This window comes from Geotrypetes seraphini, chromosome 5, assembly GCF_902459505.1.
Source record: "Geotrypetes seraphini chromosome 5, aGeoSer1.1, whole genome shotgun sequence".
Classification (NCBI taxonomy): domain Eukaryota; kingdom Metazoa; phylum Chordata; class Amphibia; order Gymnophiona; family Dermophiidae; genus Geotrypetes; species Geotrypetes seraphini.
The window spans coordinates 45,883,902-45,896,943 of NC_047088.1; the positions used below are offsets into that span (position 1 = coordinate 45,883,902).

At 39.6% G+C, this 13,042-nt stretch overlaps 1 protein-coding gene across 2 annotated transcripts in view; it reads right to left on the bottom strand.

The window, feature by feature from the left end:
- The window catches only part of STK26 (serine/threonine kinase 26), a 106,951-nt gene continuing 93,909 nt past the window's right edge, over positions 1-13,042 (bottom strand). For both annotated transcript variants that reach the window (XM_033946043.1, XM_033946042.1), the window contains 6 exons: positions 12,390-12,575; positions 11,434-11,582; positions 9,738-9,831; positions 2,622-2,684; positions 2,384-2,520; positions 1-1,890 (listed from right to left, as the gene is read on the bottom strand). In XM_033946043.1, coding sequence (XP_033801934.1) covers positions 1,866-1,890; positions 2,384-2,520; positions 2,622-2,684; positions 9,738-9,831; positions 11,434-11,582; positions 12,390-12,575 — 654 coding nt within the window. In that variant the 3' untranslated portion in view covers positions 1-1,865. The remainder of the gene's footprint in view (positions 1,891-2,383; positions 2,521-2,621; positions 2,685-9,737; positions 9,832-11,433; positions 11,583-12,389; positions 12,576-13,042) is intronic.

The following is a 13,042-nucleotide window of genomic DNA, read 5'->3' on the forward strand; positions in this document are numbered from 1 at the left end:
CAAATGCTAACAATTTAAATATTTATTCATAAACCATTTAAAATTCCCCCAGAACACTGAAATAAGCTTAATCTATAAACAGATGTACAAGACTAACAGCTAGTAGGATAGATAAGCACTATACTTTTTTGTGTGTGTGTTTAACTGTGATGGAGTTATTTTATAAAGCTTAGGATCGACGTATTTACATCTTTTGTTGCTTTTACATTTATAAAAATATTTTATTTAATCCATAACATTGTTTCCAAAAACTATTTTCAGACTTTTTCTCAGATATAAATTGTGATGGAGTTTCAGTAATGTAGCAGATGAAAATTTAAACAGAAAAGTTCATTAGACTTAAAAACAAGAAATAAATCCTCTCTTGTTTACAGTGTAGGCACCGCTGAAAATAATTGTCCTTGGCATATCTAACCACACCAGCTTTTACAAGTGTCCTGTATATAAAAACACCATCATGGCAGATTTCGAATAAAAATGCGGCATTTCATGCACACCGATGTTATTTTCATCTGATTATTTGGCAGATATATTTCAGATTCTTTAAAATGTCTCTGTGCAAAAATAAAATGTGCAGGTCTAAATCATAAAATGAAACATATAAAATAAATTTACACCAACAGCTCCAAAATGGTTAAGTATCGAAATACATGCCCAGTTCAAATGTTCAGCATAATATACATACTGGGTCAAGAAAAAAAAAAAGATATTACCCATCTAGCAGTACCATAAATATATAATTGAAAGCAAGTTTACAGTCGAACCTACCATTACGAAAACCCAAATCACTATGCACTTTTTAGTACTATTTTTGAAAGAATATCTATAACTCTTGTTAGTTGCATATTGACTGGTAAATACATCTTTAAAATAGAGTTTCACAAAATCATAAGCATATGATATTTTTAATGTGATTTAGGAACAAAGGCTTATAAATATTTTACATGAAAATGTACCACCACTGAGGGGGAGGGGGAATGCTGGTCTCACTGTTCACCCATACCTTTCTGGGGAGGTACTGTTCACATGATAGCCAGCTCCTTCACACTGCCCCCAGATTCGATGTACATTATTAAAACCAAGGAAAAACTTTTCAGTGACTGTAGGTTTTACCCATTATTGCCCTAAAGACCCACCATATTGCTTTGAATTTGCCAGCTTGAAGAATGAAAAACTGAATTTCTACTTGAAACGCTTCTAGAGGTCAATGCAAATATATCAGGCCCTAACTACTTCAGCTACGTTATCTGCAAAACTTAAAGACATATTGCTCTCAAATGTATGGAGATCATCGAGCTGCCCATAATTTGTACCAACAGAAGAAAAGTTCAATATATAGTGTTGCGGGCTTATGATTCTAGGGCTTGACTAACATTTTCAAAGCAGGTTCAGCAGTAACATTGTACGGACTAATGGTCACCATTCACAATATGCTTATGAAAAACTAGACTAAGATTGTTACTGGATTTACAAATGTTCAACTTATCTGCAATACAAAAGACCTATGTTCCATCAATGTACAGTGTAACGACACCACATCATATCAAACTTGCACATCCTACAGACTTACCAATAGTTACTTACTAGCAAAACTGCATACCAACATTTATCAGATGAAACAAAAGGCAAATAGTATTAAAAGTTATATCAGTCTTTACAAAATAATTTCCTGAAAATATAAAAACAATTTACACCATCACAAAAGAGTTGAAGCAGTGTTGTTCCAAATCCTTTATCCCCATCAATATGTTTGTAAGGATCCAAAAGGCACAAGAAGCTTATGAGCTAAGCACTGCCAAGCTTGAAGTAGTTTTGGTGGGTTCCACAAGATCCACAAAACAGCAGAGTTCTTTACAGAAAGGTTTTTAGGATGAGTCATTAACAGAAAACCTATGAAACAAAGCAAACCCAGTTAGCAAACATATAAAAAAAGAACCCAACACAACCCTCCGCCCCCCAAAAAAACCTAACCCAAAACCCCACATAGCCAATTTTTAAAAATACAATTTGGGGCTGTAGCTGTAATGTGAAATCAACTCAATACTATGTACTGTATATACTCAAATATAAACTGGGATTTTTGGGTTGCTTTGCATGCTGAACTCTTGGGAATCCTAACGCCTTGATATAGCTCTGGAGGAAGCAGAGCCCTAAAGTAGATGGCAAGGAACAAAGGGACCGGTTCCCAGAATTAAGAGGAAAACAAATTTCTAAAAAAATAAATAAAATTAGCCCTTCTTTTTAAAAGGTAAAAAGTGCTATTTATATTGAGAAGAACAGATCTCCATATCCATTGTATAGATTCCTAGACAAACTATACCCGATCTCAACATAGACGAGTACTTTGTAACTACTTATGATTTACCACAACACTTTTACTCACTTCTGAAATTTCTCCATGAGTTTCTTCACCATCTTATCTGTGATCCCTGGATACGTAGCTTCTGCTGTATTGATGCTTTTTTCAAGTTCCTCGATTGCATTTTTTCTGGATGTATTATGTCGGTCTTGCTGTTTCAGCTGAACAAAGAAAAATGAACAGAATTAAAGATTTAGCTTAATATCTGAATGCATTCGGGGGGGGGGGGGGGGACAGCTAAGGGAAAATAAAGATGCGTTACCTCTGCAAACACAGGTGTGATTATCATTGACAGAGAGCCCAGTGTTTTCACCAGATCTTGATCCTATAGCAGAGAAAATTGTACACTGCATTAATCTGCAATCCTGCTTTTCATCCTTCAAGAATTTTGAAAAATCTGTCCTGGAGTTTAAAAAGAACGACAGCAGTTAGACTGGCCATGGGGCAACGTTGGCCGATGCTATGGGGACACACACACTCACTTCCTGGACCCATCATTTGCTTTAAGAGGTAATGTGAAGGCTGTGTAGGCAACTATTCCTAGCTCATTTTGGGGTCCTTTTATTAAGGCGCACTAACTGATTTAGTGCACGCTGAATGCTAAGGTGCCCGTAGAATATAATGGATGACTTAGCATTTAGCATGCACTAAATCAGTTAGTGCGCCTTAATAAAAGGATCCCTTTATGAAGGAACATAGGCATCTGTGTCTCTTTGGGATGCAGCAGAAAAAACTGTTGCTAGATAAACCATGGACATTTTATGCCTGTTTGTGAGCAGGTTAGTGTGTAAAGTACATGCATAAATCATTCACTCTACCCAAATTCTGCCCCAGAACATGCCTAGATGAGAGTCACAAACACAGTCCCCCTTCTTGGCACCACACTTACTTTTAAACACAACTTGGGAGGGTGTAATTAAAAAAAAAAAAAATCCATTTTACAGGCCAAGTGAATTATCCCTAATAGGATCATTTAAAAAAGCCATACCTGTGCAGAGATGTTTTAAAAATTGCCCAGACTAAATGTGGCTGAAAATATGCACACAGTTTTTACGTGCATAGATTTACCTGATCTGAATGTAGGTATTCTCAAGGATGGATTCTGAAGCAAAGTTTGGACTTGGGTACATAGAACCATGTACATATGCAAACACATGTTCCATGAAGTTCATTTATTTTAAGGGAAAAGTACACCTACTTAAAAAGGTCTAACTTAAGCACATACTTGCCACACAAATTGGGCCGTTCTGAAATTACCTTTTAAGTCAGCCAGGAGAAAATATACTATGCAGGCAAAATTAACAGATCCCTTGAACAGGAACTCTCAGTCATCCCATAAGTACCAAGAAAAGGTGTCAGAACACAAATATTTACATTACATTACATTAATGACTTCTATTCCGCCTGTACCTTGCAGTTCTAAGCGGATTACAACAAAAAGATAACTGGACATTTCCAGGAATATGAATACAATTAACGACGTAGGGCCTAATACATCTAAACGATAGCTGGACGTTTTCAGGAAGAGGATTACAGTTAAAGGCGTTAGGTCTAAATCACATTTTGAAGGGAGGATCCTAAGAAGGGGAGAGAGGGGAGAAGAGTGGGGTTAGGAAATTAGGATGTATTTCTTGAATAGTATGGTTTTGATTTCTTTTCGAAAAGCTTTGAGGTCAGTTGAAGCTGTCAGTAGGTTGGTGATGGAGGGGTCCAGTTTAGCTGCATGTGTTGCTAGTAGGTTGTCGTACATCTTTTTGCGCTTAGTTCCTTTATAAGGGGGGTAGGAGAAAGGGGACTGGGTTCTCCTTTGTCTGGAATAGAGGTTCCTATTTAGGCGGTTGTTTAAGTGGGAGGGTGCCGTTCCGTTTAATGTTTTGAATATTATGCAATATAGCTTAAATTGGATGCGGGCTTGTATTGGAAGCCAGTGTGAATCTAGGAAGGCGTTGGTGATGTGGTCAAATTTTCGAAGGGAATAGATCAGTCTGAGGGCAGTGTTCTGGACAGTCTGTAGTTGTTTTATTAGGTAGGTGGGACAAGGAAGGTAGAGGATATTGCAATAGTCCAGTAGACTTAGGACTAGGGATTGAACTATGAGTCTGTATTGTTCTTTGCCGAAGAATTTTCTAATTTTGCGAAGGTTGCGCATGGTAAAGAATGCTTTTTGTGTGATTTTGTTGATTTGCACCTGAAGAGTGCAACATCTATCTACTGTTACTCCAAGGAGTTTGAGAGTGGTCTGTATAGGATATTTGGTGGTTTTTATTTCTAGTTCTGTTATCGAAGGGGTTTTGTCTTTTTCAAGCAGTAGAAATTTAGTTTTGTCTGGATTGAGCTTCAGTTTGTGTTCTGTCATCCAGTTTTCCACTATTTCTAGGGTTTTTACCAGGTTATCTGTTGTAGTGGGGTCTTGTGAGTCAAAGGGAAGGAGTATGGTTATATCGTCTGCATAGCTGAATGAGGTTACTTCGAGTTTGTCTAATAGGGTACCAAGGGAGGCGATGAAGACATTGAAGAGCATGGGTGAGAGTGGTGAACCTTGAGGTACTCCGCAGGGATTGGTCCAGGTTTCCGATATTAGATCTTTTGTTTTTACTCTGTATGTTCTTGTTTTGAGGAATCCTTGGAACCAATTGTATACTCCGCCTGAGATCCCTATTGCTTCTAATATCTGAAGAAGTATACTGTGGTCAACCAGGTCAAATGCGGCTGAGAGGTCTAGTTGAATTATCATTGTTTTGGGTGAGACAGTCCTGATTAACAATTTATCCTAGTGTGCTTGGAGATTTGTTTTCAACATGCAACACCTGATGAACTTCAGAAGGAATATGTTTGACACAATGCAAGTACTACAGCGAGCATTAGCAGTAAATTTGAGAGACTGAGATCATACACAACATACTCTGGCTTAGGAAAAAGTTAGAGGCTGACCGAATTTCAGTTTCAGTTCCAAAAATGGCTCAAAATCCCGATTCAGTAAAGCTTGGGTTTCAGCTGGAATTAACTCCCTAGCTCTGGGACCACTTGTACCTCTCTCTGCCTCCAACTCTCCTGGCTGCAGAAAGCCCATCCCACCAAACTTCCTACTGACTCTACCCTCCCCAGACCTACCTTTGAAAATCCTTGGTGGTTTAGTGGCCTCTTTGGGGCAGGAGTGATCCTGAGTTACTCCTGCCTCTGCCAGCTCTAAGTCAAAATGGCTGGAGAGACTCGTACAGGAGGTTGTGGCAGTAACTTTAAGATTGTAACCAGTATGAGCTGCTCCTGTTCCGAAAAGGCCACTAGACCACCGTGACTTGTTAAAGGTAGGCCCGGAGGGTGGGGAGGGGAGCTGGTGGGTGGGTCTGGGGTGATGAGTTTTGGTTCTGGCCAAAATAGAAAGCCCTGGATTTGGTCACTTTCTAGAGAGGATCATTATTGTCTTGGTATGCACACAACTATGCCACTGAAGACACTGCCCCCATGAAATCTCTTGCTGAACACGGTCTAGAAAGGATAATTATTTGACAGGAAAAGCACGGGAACTGATTGAAGAAAAAATACTGGATAGACCAGTGTACAGTGCCCAAGCTGAGGTGAGACAATAGCTAAGAAGCTAAACTAAAACTTAGTTTTATAGACTGGGTCTTCAACCAAAAGGAGCTTGACTCAGTTAACAATAATGTAAGCATAATACTGTGATAGGCCAGAGCACAGTACAGGGGTTCAAGGAAGGTTTAGATAGGTTCCTAAAAGATAAGGGGATTTAGGGGTACAGATAGAAGCAGAAGTAGGTCATAGAAATGATCAGGAATCACTTCACAGGTCATGGACCTGATGGGCCGCCGCGGGCGCGGACCGCTGGGCGCGATGGACCTCTGGTCTGACCCAGTAGAGACAACTTCTTATGCTCTTAAAAAGAAAAAGTAAACTAAAATGGCTTACGTTTCCAAAATGTTTAGTAAACAAGAAAGTTTTCAGAGCTTTTCTGGAATAAAACGAAGGGGCCTAAACTTCTCAGTACCAGCAGTAAATCATTCCAGAGCTCTGTTAGCTGAAAGCCGAGCTGTGGAAGCCACCTGAATGCACGCCTGCGCACACACATACCACCACATAAAACACATGCTACATAACCGAATTACTTAGTGTATTCTTTAATCCCATATACAACAAACCAAAGGATGCTTCCGTCTTGGATGTCAAATGAAAATCAAGAAAGAGAGAAAGTCTCCCCTGACCCAATTCGGGTGAGGGGGGAGAGATAGTCCTGACACGGATAAATTTTTTATATGTGAATGGGGAGTCCTCAGTCCCACAGCCCGCAAATGGGAAAACACCACTCCTAATGCTCAGCTGCCACACCCAACAATATTACATGTGAAATATCCTTGGACAACCCCAAATTGTGCAATATGTGTGATTGAATTAGTGCACAAACTAGTGTGCTAATAGTGAAGCAAACTAAGTAAACAAATAATTAAATTGAAAGAAATAAAGTGTCAGGCTGTCTCTGCCCCCAAACCCAAGGGGTCAGGGGAGACTCACTCTCTTTTTTGCCATTTTCCAGTACTCCTCTATTGGGTTTTTTTGTAGTTAACATGAAAATCAAGTACAGTGGTACCTTGGAATCCAAACACCCCAGAACTTGAACGCCTTGGAATCCGAACTGTTTTTTTTCTTAATTTTTACCCCGGAATCTGAACGCTGCTTTGGAATCCGAACTGCAAGCAGTGCTCAGCCCAAAGCTTCCTCTCTGACGCAGCTTCCTGTTTCCGCCTGGGAGGGAAGCTTTGGGCTTACAGTTGCCGATCTTGCAGCCTTTGGCAGTGGGCGTCCCGATCTTGCTGACTTTGCCAGTCTTGCTGTCTGAGTTTGTGGGATCAAGGAACGGATTAATCCAGTTTCTATTATTTTCAATGGGGAAAAATTGTCTTGGAACTCGAACGGGGTTCTGGAACGGATTAAGTTTGGATTCCAAGGTACCACTGTACATGATAACTGTCTGACCCAAGTCAGGGCAAGCATCTCAAGGAGACTAGATACCAATATCACCTGTATTTATTCAGCATCAAATATTTCATATTCAAAAGTTTGTCCAGCTATCTTTGGCAGTTAACAGAATAAATCTTGCAGTTTCCAAATTCTCCCTTCTCTCCCCTCTACTTAAATTCTGCTCTGCAAAATCATTTGACCACAATTTACCTGTTGCAGTTCAACCATGCTTAATCAGTACCAATAGTCAGCTGGCCAAAGTTCCCAAAATAACTCTAGGTGGCCAAATAGCTTACCTAAAACTCAGACACCAGTCACCAGATAAAACTAAAGTTAACTAGAGTTGTCTGGCTAAAGTAATTTATATCTCACACCATCTCCAAATCTAGGTGGGTTACAACAAAAATATACACAACCGAGTACAATGACAATCACATAAAATCTAAAATAAATAGAAAACCTTAGTATAATACATCTAGATCTAATTATACTACAAAACCATAAAAATAAAAACACCATTCGAGTATACTGGCAAATTATAATAATAATAATAATAATAACTTTATTTTTATATACCGCCAACTATCTTGCGACTTCTAGGCGGTTAATTATAGTGTCAGCTTTCCACTTGGGAAAAGCTTGAGTAAAAAAAAATGTGCTGAGAATTTTCTAAAAATCAAGATGGTGCAACATGAACTGTATCAGGTAAAAGCATCCACATGACTGGATCAGCAATTAAAAAAAAAAAAAGACTTGATAGATGTTAAGCTTTGATGAGTATGAAAGAAAGTGTTTCTAGCAATTCCTTATTAGCAGATCGTAAAGGACAAGATGTATCGTTCCCTTTAGAAAATTTACAATCCATGAAGGAGCATCAAGTAATGCTCTTGTCAGAATCTTAAAGTGAATTCTAAAATGAATAGTTAACCAGTGAAGTTTGAAGCAATACAGGAGAAATGAGGAACATTACATATCAATTGAACTATAGCATTCTGGGCTACTTGAATGAGAGTTTCTGAGACAAACCAAGGGAAAGTCCCATTACCGTAATCAAATAATGGAAAATTAAAAGCTTGAACAGTTCTAAAGTTATTAGAACATGAACATTTGCATAGATGACATAGCATCCCCCGTTTAAAAAAGCACTTTGTGGACTACCACTTTTAAATGCGACTTCATTGATAAACGTGAGTATCACAATTCCTTCAAAAAGGGAATATCAATCCCATCAAAAGTAAAGAAAGTTGGAGCACTGTCCTCAAAAGGACTGGAGGAAATCAAAATCTGAGTCTCGACAAGCATATTCAGTCTAAAAGCCAATTGTAGAATATCTGGATAAAGTTAAGTTGACAAAGTTGTACAGTTAATATAAGCAGTGACTACTAGCTGAATAAGGGTCTTAAATTTATACAACTAATGGGAATTGTTTGTAGCTAGTCATTTCTAAACATAGGATTCCATTAAACAGCAATATCTCCCTTCTTCCATATCAGGGATCGGCCACCTGCAGCTCATGAGCCACACGCGGTTCTTCTGCTAAGTGGCTGTGGCTCGTCTCCTATGTATAGATAGGCCTCCCCCACCCCAAGACCTACTGAGGTACCTAGTGGTTCAGCGGGGGGGGTCTTTGTGGCAGGAGCATGGCCCTCTTAACTCCAGCCTCCTCAAATGGCTGCCGCAACCTCTTGTGACAGCTCACGGTACTACAGGAAATGTCATGAGCAGCCGCAAAAGGTCAAAGCTGCTATTTTCAAAGGCTGCCACGAGGTGCAAGAGGGTTGCGTTCCTGCAACAAAGGCCCCTGTTGGATCACTAGGTACCTCGGTATGACTGGGGAAAGGGGGGGCCTTACCTATACATAGTAGAGTGGAGGAGAGCGGGGGCATTGTGGGGTTGGATTGAGCTGCTATGAGAGGATCAGGCTCATGTCTCAAGAACCCCCCCCTCCACTGGACCCAGTACCTAGGTAGGCCCTTGAGGGAGAGGGGGAATCGTTGGGTTGGGAAGGCAATCAAAGGGTCAGGGCCTGGAGAGGGGAGACAGCTATGGCTATGGGCTGTAGAGAAAGGGAGGGATGAGAGGTGCAGAGACCTGTGAGGGGTTGGAGGGGAGAAAAGAGGGGAGAGAAGCTAGACCTTGGGGAGGGAAGAGAGAAAGAGACCTGGAATATCGCAAACCCCCTTCTCTACCCATTGTGGCTCATTGCAAATCTTGGGTCAAACGTTTTTTGCTTTAAAAAGGTTGCCAATTTCTGCTCCATTTTAAACAATAGTCCAAGTCATCTTACTTATCATATTAAAGTTATTTTAAAAAATACAGAGTTCAGCAAAAAAATCTCTTAGCTGGACTTCTTGAGTTTAGAGAAATGTAATGCAATTATTAAACTAGCGTTTGTAAAACAACTTACTGTGCCATTTTGCATCTTCTTTGAATCTGGTTTCTTCCGAACTGTAGTGAAATTCCACTCTGGGTGTGAATTATTCTCCTTGTTGCTTAACTCCCTAGACAAAAATCACAAATTATACAAATCAGAGCAGCTACAGCTGAATGATAAAGGGCACCTTTTACTAAGCTGTGCTAGCGGTTTTAGCGTACACTAGATGCCAACGCCACCATTGAGCTGGCGTTAGTTTTTGGCGCGTGGGGTTAGCGCGCTAAAAACACTAGCGCAGCTTAGTAAAAGACGCCCAAAATGTCACATCACAAGAAATAGAAACTTCTGTGCATAGACCTATACAATATATTAAAAAAAAAATTTTTCTTCATTTAAAAAAAACAACGCAGGAATATGAATCAGTCAAGAGTAGAGAAAACTTGCCCAAGTTTCCTTAGTAACCACAACTATATATTAAATAGCACTGCACAAATGAAAAGTGAGAGCAATCTTGTCAGACATGATTTTCTGTTCACCTACTGCCAAAAAGTCTTGCTCTGTCCCTATTCAGCACATAGCAAAATCCTCATAGCAAGAAAGCGGTTCTTTATTCTCCCCATGATTTTAATTTATAAAAGCTGCTACGTTTGATCAGGAATTTATCACAGCACATGAAATCAAAGTGCCCAGTTTATACAGCCGATGGCATTTCCATAAGGGAGTGCCTTCTTTAGGGCAGTAGAAATGTACACCTTATGCCGGTATTCTAATCCTTTAATAAATTAGTTTCCAGCAAAACAGTATTCATTACATACCATCCACATGGATGGAGTTTAGCCATATATAACAAACTCTTATAGTCCATAAGCGAAGGAGGTTGGTGCCTGGGGCGGTGGCACCTGGCATTGCCGCACAGTGCACCCCCTTCTCCAGTCTTCCCTGCCGCTTGGTTGCCCCCCCTTCCCCGCTGCTTGAGTGCCCCCCTGCATACCTCTTGAAATGTTCGGCATGAGCAGTACCTTCCACCCGCTGTTTGTGCCCACCTCGACTCCCTTCTGAAGTCACGTCCTGGTCCCTGCAGCCAGGAAATGATGTCAGAAGAGAGCCGACGCCGGCATGAGCAGCAAGTGATAGATGCTTCTCGCGCTAGCGAACATTTAAAGAGGTACGCATGCGGGGGGACGACGACACAGAGAGGCGCCCGAGAGTGCCCGAGGCAGTCCGCCCCCCCCCTTATTATGCCACAGAATCTATGCATGGTCTTCTGTAATTTAGATGCACCTTTACAGCCGTTCTCTGACTGATGTTTGCACCCTAAATACTGGTATGTTTTCAGCCACCTATGCTAGCTTTCTATTAAGAAAAGGCAGCACCTATTTTTCTTCATCAAAGAAGCTTCAAATAGATGCTTTCCAAGTGCCTAAATTTAGGTGCCTATTATACTGGTATCAATAACATGGTGATTGGAGAACAGTTCTGCCAGCTGAGCTATTACTACCTTTTACAGAATAAAAAGGCTGCAATTTTCAAGAGAAGGTTCTGTGCATGTTTGACCACTGATTCGAGGCCCTTTAACTAAAATAAATAACTTGAGTTAATAACAATTTTCAATCTCATTCAGGTTCATCCACAAACAAGCTAAAAATCTTACAAGCCATCCAATGTAGCCCACAAAAAAATGAAATCAATGAAGTTGTGTGGTTGTTTGTTTTTTTTAAAGTGAACTTACGAATCGGAATCATCTGAACCCGATTCATCATCACTGTGTCCTTCTGCCTTCCATCTCTTAAACCTATCAATCAATTCTGTCAAGTATGATGTCTTCTTGGCCTTTTTTTCAATGAATTTGTGTCTCAGGAGTTCTTTAGCTGTAGGGCGCTAAAACGAATGTATACAAAACAAATGTTTCATGAGACGTGCAGATGCTCTTATAAAGCTACTTATTTCCATATGCAGTTATTAAAATATATCTTTCTTCCAAAAATAATTGTATAATATAGCTACATAAATCGATTTGATGCCTGCATCATATTTTTAAACCTCAACACGTTTTAAAGTCATTTCTAGTCCTCCAAACTGATTAACTTTCTTAGCAGGTAACGAAACTAACAGGCATCAAATCCTGGATTCACAAAATACGATGGTTAAGATAAAGGAGTAAGGGTGGCAGATGTGTGTTGGAATTAACAATATTAACTTTTGTGCTCATTTAATCTCATTAGTAGAGAATGAAAGAGGACGAGAACAAAGACTTGATAAGCAATATTTTATAGGTAGCTATGTGCCTATATTTGGCAGCTGGGATACATTCAGGTAGTGTAGGCCAGCATAATCAGACAGGCTGGAAGGCCAACTGGTTTTATACGCTGTGCTCTACAAAGTCAATGCCATGGAGAAAATGAACTCTTGCGGCCTCTTTTACAACGCCGCACAACAACAGCCCCGAAGCCCTTTAAATCTCTATGGCCTTTGGGGACGTTAGTGCAACGCAGCCGATAGCGCAGCTTTGTAAAAGAGGCCGTTGGTGTTTATCTCACAGCTTATTACTTGATATACTTACATTTTTGATCCGTTCCATGAGATAATATTTTAAAGCATTAACTGGTTAGGAATAAGTGCATGAGTCACATTTCAGCAAAAGCGAATTGGGAAATATTTTGAATGTGAAGAGCAAAATATACTCACAAATGTAGGGTCCTTGTTTAGGCATGCATCAATAAACTCTTTGAATGGTTTGCTAAAATCTCCAAGCAGAGTTGGTGGATTATTTTTTGGAATAAGAAAGAGAACTCTCATAGGATGCATATCAGAATTGGGAGGCTCTCCTTTGGCAAGTTCGATAGCTGTGATTCCCAATGACCAAATATCAGCCTAACAAGAGAAGGAAAAAGTAAAGGATGCATTTCAAAATTCCAAACCGTGGGCAGAAATTATCACAAACTATTCCACAGAAAATATCAATAAATGAAATGTATTTACTAAAATATGCATTTAACTAGATTTCAAAAATAAATAGTTATCTTTCTTAAAAAGGAGGCAGTATTGCCTCCTACTATTTCTGAACTAAATAATGGGTATTTTACAGCAAAATTTCTGAAGTAATAAAAAAAAAAAAAAAAAATCCCTAAATAACAAAACCAAAAATATGAAAGCCTGAAAGATTTGGTAGTAAGATCATGCGGCAGAATTTGAAGACTTATTGTATTGCGCACCTCCTCCCTCCAAACTAAAAATACTTTAAAACCCCAGTCAGTATGCTTCTCATAGTTGAGGATGCACATTTAGTGCAGTAAATTCTTAGATTGTTTCAAAAATTCTATCAACACTTCTTTCAAGTT